Source organism: Condylura cristata, unplaced genomic scaffold (assembly GCF_000260355.1).
Source record: "Condylura cristata isolate star-nosed mole 26May11 unplaced genomic scaffold, ConCri1.0 scaffold00015, whole genome shotgun sequence".
Classification (NCBI taxonomy): domain Eukaryota; kingdom Metazoa; phylum Chordata; class Mammalia; order Eulipotyphla; family Talpidae; genus Condylura; species Condylura cristata.
Window position 1 is genome coordinate 4,063,811 of NW_004567116.1, and position 8,212 is coordinate 4,072,022.

The 8,212-nt window shown below is 55.9% G+C and overlaps 2 protein-coding genes across 2 annotated transcripts; one reads left to right on the plus strand and one right to left on the minus strand.

Moving 5' to 3' along the window:
- Positions 1-1,009: 1,009 nt before the first annotated feature.
- FEN1 (flap structure-specific endonuclease 1) lies at positions 1,010-4,780 on the minus strand. The gene is made up of 2 exons (XM_004682730.2): positions 4,687-4,780; positions 1,010-2,517 (listed from the first exon to the last, which is right to left on the minus strand). The coding sequence occupies exon 2, from the start codon at positions 2,498-2,500 to the stop codon at positions 1,358-1,360; it is 1,143 nt and encodes a 380-aa protein (XP_004682787.1). The 5' UTR covers positions 2,501-2,517; positions 4,687-4,780; the 3' UTR covers positions 1,010-1,357.
- A 240-nt stretch (positions 4,781-5,020) lies between these two features.
- TMEM258 (transmembrane protein 258) lies at positions 5,021-7,800 on the plus strand. The gene is made up of 4 exons (XM_012725254.1): positions 5,021-5,120; positions 6,563-6,672; positions 7,119-7,255; positions 7,695-7,800. Exons 1-3 carry the CDS (start codon positions 5,118-5,120, stop codon positions 7,243-7,245), a joined length of 240 nt encoding a protein of 79 aa, XP_012580708.1. The 5' UTR covers positions 5,021-5,117; the 3' UTR covers positions 7,246-7,255; positions 7,695-7,800.
- Positions 7,801-8,212: the final 412 nt, after the last annotated feature.

The window sequence follows — 8,212 nt, forward strand, 5'->3', positions numbered from 1 at the left end:
CCTATTTCAACAAGAACTCTTGTACCTGAGGTTCCACATAAGATTTTACTTAAAAATAGGTTGCACCATTTAAAATTTGAAAGCCACGGGTCTTTAATCCTCAGGCTCAAAACACTGTCAACTGCAATTTCAGTTGCTTATTTAAGTGTCCTTGTTAAAAACCTCAAATGGCATTAATCAGAATGCTAACAAGTTAGAAACACCAAAGGTTACACCCCCTCCCCATCCCACTTTTATCAGGGGCATCAAACTTTCAATACAAAAACATTCCATCTCATAAAGAGCAGCTGAATCTGATACAGAAGGAACAAGGCAGTGATTTCTGAAGGGCAGGTTTCACAAGCTACAAACTGGTAAATGCTTGGATGCTATGCAGTAGCTGGTCTGAACTATGAGGTGTTCTCAAAGGAGCTTCCTCCTCTCACAGGATAGAAAAGAAATTCACTGGTATTCTAACTTCTCGGTCAGAGACTGGGCTTCTGTGCTTAAGCGGCCTTGGCCATTCTATGGGGTCTGGCGCCCTCTTGTGGCGACTCTGAACCCACCTGCTGTTAGGGTACAACTTTGTCAAGTGATCCAGGAGCAAGAAGAACACTGACGGCTGGGACACCTGAGATGTTTACAACGTTCTGAAAGAACATGACATTCCGGTTACTTTGATAATTTTATTGACCTGTTTCTTCTCATAACTATGAAATAAAACAACACACCAAAAGTAGCATCTTATCCCAAAGTCTCCATTCAGTTGATGGCCTCAGAAGCCACGAGAAGAACTTATAGCACGGAATAACCACTATGTAGACTCAGGTTCACGTTCTGCCCAGCCCCCAGCCCCCAGCCAGTACCTAACCTTGCTGCCCACCCCAGGACCCCCACCTCTCGGCCAGTCTCATTTCTCAGCGGCTTTTCCCACTGGTTCACGCCGGGACTGTCCCTCGGGGGGGGGGGGGGGGGTGCAAGACTGAGCCAGAGCAGTGCAGTACAGTCTGGTTCCATCACCTCCGCCAGCCAGCAAGTCAGAAAATCATCCAATCTTTTGTCTCTACCATTTTCTCCTTCTCCTTTCTTCAAATCTTGTTGCTTTCACCTTCACATAACAATGGATTCAGTGTCCATTAAAATGCCTGGGTGGCGGTTTGAGCCTCACATACTTTCCTGAGCTAAAAGGGAGGAAACGAAGTACCTCTGTGGCCTTCCTGCCATACAATCAAGGGAAAAGGGAAAAGCACTACTGGTAAGGGTAGCGCGAGAAGCCATATAGTCCCCTCCCGCCCCCACGGAGGTTTCTCTAGCGCTAGCTCTTAAGGGTGCAACAAGGCAGATATTCTGGGGTCAAGGTATCATGGGGGAAACTCATTTATTTCCCCCTTTTGAACTTTCCTGCTGCACCAGTCTTTGCCTTCTTCTTAGCGGGTCCCTTGGATGCCGGCTCCTTGCGCTTAGCTGAAGAGAGCGAGCCGGTCACCTTGAAGAAGTCATCCAAGCGGCCCTGGGTGCTGCCCTGGCGGCTCTTGCTCAGTCGCTTGACCCCACTGCGGATCCGGTCCTCGGAGAACTGCTTCTCACCGCACATGAACTTGACAAGTTCCTCTTCATCTGGCTCGCTCCACTTCAGCTCCACCGACTCGGGGTCCAGCACCTCGGGGTCCAGGAAGAGTTGCTGGGCCTCCTTGTGGAGCCAATTTTCTGGCACAGGGTACTTGTTGGGGTCGAGTCGACGCACAATCTCCTCGATGCTCTTGTGCTTCTGGATGAGGTCCACAGCGCGCTTGGGCCCGATGCCCCGAATGCTTTCACAGTAGTCACTGCCCAGCAGGATGCACAGATCCACAAACTGCTCCTGGTTCAGGCCCAGCTCCTGCAGAATCCGGCTCAGGTGGAATTCCTGGATCGGCAGCTTCTTGGCTTCACTGGCCGTCAGGTGCCGCATGAGCACAGGGCTACCGAAGGTCAAGCAATCCATGTCCTCTGTGGCCGCGGCATAGACTTTGCCGGCTTTCACCAGGGCGGCACAGCTGGCCTCGGCTTCACTGGGTGCATCCAGATACGGGATGCCCATGAGGCTCAGCAGATGCTTGCACTCATCGTTGTGTTGCTTGGTGACCTTCACCAGCCGCTTGGTGAACTTCTCCACCTCCTCCTCGGCCCCAGCAGCCTGAGCCTGCTGCAGCTGCTTCTCCGCCTCAGCCCGCCGCTCACTGCGCTTGGCCAGCTCACCTGACTTGAGCTGCGGCGGCTTGCCGTCGAAGACATACACGGGCTTGATGCCGTTCTCCATCATGCGGATGGTGCGGTAGAACATGCCCATGAGGTGGCTGGTGGTCTCCCCCTCCTCGTTCTGCAGCACGTCTCCGCCCTGGCGCACGGCAATTAGGAACTGATAAATGCTCATGGAGGCATCGATGGCCACCTTGCGGCCAAAGTAGCTCTTGATGTCATTCTCTCGGATGGCACCAGGGGCCACATCAGCAATCAGTTTGGCCAGGCCTTGAATTCCCATAGCAACAGGAGGGCTGGCTTAAAAAAAAAAGGGGGGGAGTGCACAGTAAGATAAGGAGGCGCATAAAGGATAAGAAAGGAGCAAGGGCCACGCTGGTGCTATTTCACCAACTTCACGCCTTCAGCTAAACAAATTTAACACAACATAAAGAACAGCAGGTCAGCGAGGCGGAGGATGAAAAGGTGAAGAAGAGTTTCCCATTTACCAAGAAACTTACAGCTTAGCAAGGGAATTCACCAAGTTAACACTAAGGTTCCATGCATATCAGAAGCAGAACTGGGTACTAACAGGCACTAGATGCTGCGGGTGTGCTCGAGGGATTAAAGTTTCGTACATGGGGCCTGCCTGGTGGTGCAACGGGCTAGAGCACAGCACACAAAGCTAGAGGCAGCTGCTTCAGTGAGTGAGGGATCCCGGCCCCGGAGCTGACCACATGGCGCGGCAGACCTCTCCTGACCTGCCCGCTGCTCCCCTCGGCAGGATACTCTGTCCCTGGTGAATCCCCTTACCACCCTACACCTTTGGCCTGTACCCCAGTTCTATATGCATAAATAAAAAAATCTAAAAAAAAAACCTGTACATGACACAAAAGCTCCAAAGCGCAAGCAAATACCAGTGAAGCAAAGATGAGGCGAGGCAGGTACAGAGCATAACCATAGGCGAATGTGCAAAGGGAAACAAATCTCGCCACCCACGTGCCCCTCTGGGAACACAGTCCCTTTAAACCCCTCACGCACACCCCCAAGTACCGTGGGTAATCACACTAGCCCCGTGTGGCTGTGAAGGCCTGGTAGGGCGGCTCCCAAAGGCCACCCCAATGTTCAGGAGGCTCCCTCCCATGGCGGGCCTTCTCCCATCTGCCAAGCAAAAGCTGAGGTTGCCAAAGAAATTCTGCCTCAAGAGTAGCGGCAGCACCGCAGGAGCTGCCGGCCAGCCAGCCACCATCGCTTGAACCCGCTGCTGCGCTCCGCTCCCGTCTTTCCTGGCACTGAGGCATTTCTACCTCCACCATCATGTTGCTTGGGAGCTTTGTCTTCCCTTCATCTTTTCTCTCCACCGCTAAGTATCAATAATGAATTCCATGGCTTCTACCCAAGCTCAGGTGCTGACCTAGGGGCCTGGCATGCCCTAGTCACCCAGCCCAGAACTGGGGTTCAGGCCCCTCAAAATGCTTCCTAAGGTAGTGTTGGCCGCACCACCCACACACCTTCCGCTACTTCCAACTAAGACCTGTACTTGCAATTTCCTTGACCTGCTTTTAAAGAGTCAAATTGGAAAAACAAAAACAAAAAAACCACCACCTCATCTGAAGCAGTAATATCTGTTATATGTTCAGATGTGTTAACTATTTCAAAAGTACTTCTGGGGTGCTGCTTAAAAAGTCACCGCCAGCAATGCACACACACTGCCTGCCCCCCTCGCGGGTTTTTCCATTGACCTCGTTACCTTCTTCTAATGATTAGGTGCAAACGCCCCACCTGGCATCAGGGCTTCCACACCCCGGTCCCCAATTTACGGTGCCCATCGGGAAACTCAGGGGGGCGGACCTGTGCTTTCGCACGCCCCCTCCTCTGGGCCCCACCAGCGCCCCCTCGGGTCCATCTCCTGTTAGTGCCCCTGTACTGGGCGGCGGCCTCCAACCCTGCGCCAGCTGTCGCCATCTGGGTGGCAGCACTAAGGCACCGGGTGGGCGACCAGACGGGCCGGTGAACCCGGTTTTCTCCTCTGCAAATGAGGCTCCAGAAGGGCTGCCCGGGCGACGGGATCGGAGATGCACAACTCCCGACACAGACGCAGGGGCCCGGGGACGTCCCCGTCCCAGACCCCACTCGCTCCCACTCGCACGCGTCCGGCTGGCTGCTCTGCCCCTCGGCAGGTCCACCCGGAGCACGGTCCCCCTCGTCGGCCGCTTACGCTCCCACCGCATTCCTCCGCGGCGCGCAGGGCAGCGTGAAGCTTAAAAACGCTTCTCATCCTGGCCCCTGAGACACAACGACCCAAGGAGGGGAAGCTCCGGTCCTCTTTCCGCCCCAAGGCAGAGGCTCGGGCTCCCGCACCCGGCGGCCCAGGGCCGGGGGCGGGAAAGTGGCGGGACCGCGCTCTCGCCTCCGCTCGGTGCCAAGCAGCAAGCAGCGCGAAGGCGGCCGAGACGCTCTCCCAGGCGCGTCCCACGGGCTCTCACCTACCTGGTCTCTAAGGCGCGAGACTCCGGACGTTGGCGCTCGGTCAGTGCTGCTCCCTCTTCAGTGCGGCCGCGGGTCTCTCGCTTCACCGCCTTCAGAAGCCCGCGCTCGCGTCACGTGACCCGCCACCGCGCACAGCCTCCTGGGGAATGTGGTGCAGCCCCCAGCCCTCTCAGCCCGCTTCTCTCATGGAGAGGTGTCCTGCGAGAGTCATCCGCCTCTGTCAGCGAACCAATCCTCCTCGTGCCCACTTCTTGCCCTCAACCCACACCAGAGCCCCCGCGGGCCCCTGCTATAGGGGCCCCCGAAGCCGCAGGACTACAAGTCCCACAATGCCCTTCCGCAGGCGCACTTCCCCTTCCGGCTAAACAGCGCCTGCTCCTGCCGACGTGTTCTTCCGGCGCGGAGCGGCGGACGACCCTGTGGTCGGCAGAATGGTGAGAGGGTCGAGGGGGAGTTCCAGATCGGGCAGTGAGGATGCCTCCTACCTGACCCACAACGCACTTCCCTCGCAAAAGCTCCAGACGCCCGAGATCCGGAGGCCAGAAGGCTCCTGGGCCCTCCGCTTGAGCTGAGGAGTGGGGGGGAGGGAAGCTCCTGGCCATCCATGGACGCCTTAGCGTGAGATTTTGGTCTCCCTGGACTCTCATCTCGCCATTTATAAGCGTGCCCCTCACTCTTGGGCGTGGGGCATTTTTCACGTCTCAGAGCTCTTAAATCTGTTACCTGTGACCAAGCCGTAATCTCTGTCAGGAATGCTCTCCCCCCACCCCTGCTCGGGTTCATCTTACGACGCCCCTGGCAAATGTCGCCCCCCTAGGAAAGCGCTTTCAGCCCTCGCGGCCGCTTGGCCTGGGAGCTCTCTCCTGGGAGTCCCGCAAGCTCATTACAGACCTCTTGCCACGTTCCTTGGATTTCTTTGTTATCTGTCACGGCTCCTAGAGACCACCATCTGACGTGCCTCCAGCCCTGGGCTGATGTCTATTCATCTTTGTGTTCTCAGGGCCAAACACAGGGCCTGCAATCAGGCTCAATAAATGACAGCCATTGTCTTTATCATGGGGGGCGGGGGGAGGACGATTCATGTTTACTGAACTGAATTCCAGTGTCTCCTAGAACAATGGGGTCAATTTACTTTTCCTGAGTTGTTAGGTTCCGGGTTTTGGAAGCAGTGGCTGGTGGGTGACAGTGGAAGTTAACATTTTTACAGAACTTGTGGCTCACAGCCCTCATTCACAGGCATTATCTCAGTCCCCTGTCACCTTAGGAAGGAAGCACACACCTGTTGAGCCTGAGGAGTAAGCCAGATGCTTGTACATTAGCATAAATCGCCCTGCGGCCCGAGTGGTAGATGTTACAACAGTTTCCTGAGACTCAAGGTAGCAGAGCCGGAATTCTAACTGATGCCTGTCCCCAGACGCTGTAGTAGTGTATTAGGGAGAATTCAGAATTGGCACTCGAGCGCCAGATCCTGGCTCAGGCTCTGTGACTTGCAGCATTCTTAGCCGGTGTCCAAAGACATGGTCACGTGAAGCTCCTAAAAGTTTCGACAGATTTTTTTTTCACATGTTCTTCCCACCAGAGTCCCTCCGTTGCCTCCTTTTTTGGTCATGGTGTCAGTGACCTCAGAAATGTTAAGGAACTTGTGTCTCAATTACCCTTCTTGTTCTGTATTGAAAAGACAAAGCGCCGCCATAGTTGAAGATGCAGCTGTAGCTGTGTCATTCCCAAACCGAATCCCTTGGCGTCATCCTAAAGGATGCCCATGTGTCCCGGCCTGAAATAGGCTCTAGCAGTTACAGCGGCAAGAGGCTCTATGATACCCCATGTTCTCCCCGGGATGACGTTTTGATGGCTCTCATCTCATGCCCTCCCCCAGGAGCTCGAGGCCATGAGCAGATACACCAGCCCGGTGAACCCGGCTGTCTTCCCTCATCTGACTGTGGTGCTGTTGGCCATTGGCATGTTCTTCACGGCCTGGTTCTTCGTGTATCCTTTCGCTGCATGGACAGTGGGCCAGAACTAGTGACGTGACAAACGGAGACCCGGGCTGGGGATGTGAACCTTGCTGGTGTTCTTCTGTGGGGAGGGATTAAGAGGGTCGAGGAGAGACCCAAGATCAGGTTGCAGCCTGTTTTCCATGTTCAGCTGAGTGCAATTTGCTCTTCAGATTTCCAGGACATAAGCAGAGGACCTGGCAAGACTGGAGACTGGGGAAGTGGGGGTGTCGGGAGAGAAGCGGGCTCCAGTGGCTGCATCACTCATTCTGTGTGAGGCTCAGAGCAGTGATGAATCTGTCTGGGCCTCATTTTCTTCTTGAGTGTGGGCACTGTGGAGTCCAGGTCATCTCCTGGGCCCCTCTGCCTGACCTCTGGAACTGCGTCAGCCTGGCAGCCTCCTGCACAGTCCATGCCTTTGCTTAACTGCCCTGCTAGTTACGAGGTCACCTCCACCAAGTACACGCGGGACATCTACAAAGAGCTCCTCATCTCCCTGGTGGCCTCGCTCTTCATGGGCTTTGGCGTCCTCTTCCTGCTGCTTTGGGTCGGCATCTATGTCTGACCGCCCACAGGTAAGAGCTGAGATAGGGAGGCACGCCAGAGCAGCCTCCCCACACTGGCGTCAGTTGACTTGGTTAATGGAGGCGGCTCAGCAGAAGAGACGCTTCTGTCCCTCGTGGGGATTTGGGCCTCCATCTGGTGTTAGGCTTGGACCAGCCTTCCCAGGGCCACACACCCGGGAAGACCCCGAGGGTGAAGTCTCCTCTCATACGTCCCTGACTTGGAGATGCTTCGGACGTGGGCCAGGAGGGCTCGGGAAGTGGGACTTACAGCTCACTGCGAGTTGTGTGCACCAGCTCGGACAGTGGCGTCAGGCATCGTCCTGCGTCTTCACTGAGTGATTTAAAAAAACACACACAAATCTACCAGGCAGGTCCCTGAGAATGGACGGGGGCAGCTTGTCAGAACAGAAGGCACTGGTCTCGCGCTGATACCCCTCTCCTCTTGCAGGTTCCTACCAGGCGGCCTCACGGAATCCCTGCTTTTGTAAATTAATTTTTTTACTATTGCCAGAAGTGTCCCCCACTGTTGCTCGCAATAAAGTCAGATGACCCGGTGCAGTGCCCATTCTATGAGGGCGGCCGACCCGCGTGGCTCCCCAGCCCCTGCCCCGCATCCCCTCTGCGCCGGAAGCCCCGCTGTCCCACTGAGGGGTGTGTGTGAGGGTGTCTGTCTTGTTTTCCAGGACAGACTCGAGTGGGCGCCCCATTAAACTAGCCGGACCAGCCCTCTCCTCCATGCGGCTACCCCTCTCTGCAAGACTCCCCTAAGAAGCCTTTGCCCTACTTGTAGCCCCGGCAGGGCCGGCAGCAGCAGACCAGTGGGAAGCGGGGTGCGCCTGGGGTTGCCGAGTCCTAGTCCCAAGCCTCGCATGATGCTAAGAAGGGTGACGGGGACAAAGCGTCCATCTGGCTCAGGGCCCCCCGGGAGTCCAGTTGGTGCAGGCCCATGGCGACTCCGTCTCCCAC

Excerpts from the sequence above, each read along its gene's own strand:
- FEN1 (XM_004682730.2), bottom strand. The coding sequence starts at position 2,500 with ATGGGAATTCAAGGCCTGGCCAAACTGATTGCTGATGTGGCCCCTGGT.
- TMEM258 (XM_012725254.1), top strand. Across the intron at positions 6,673-7,118 it reads TTCACGGCCTGGTTCTTCGT|TTACGAGGTCACCTCCACCA; the intron begins GTATCCTTTCGC and ends CTGCCCTGCTAG.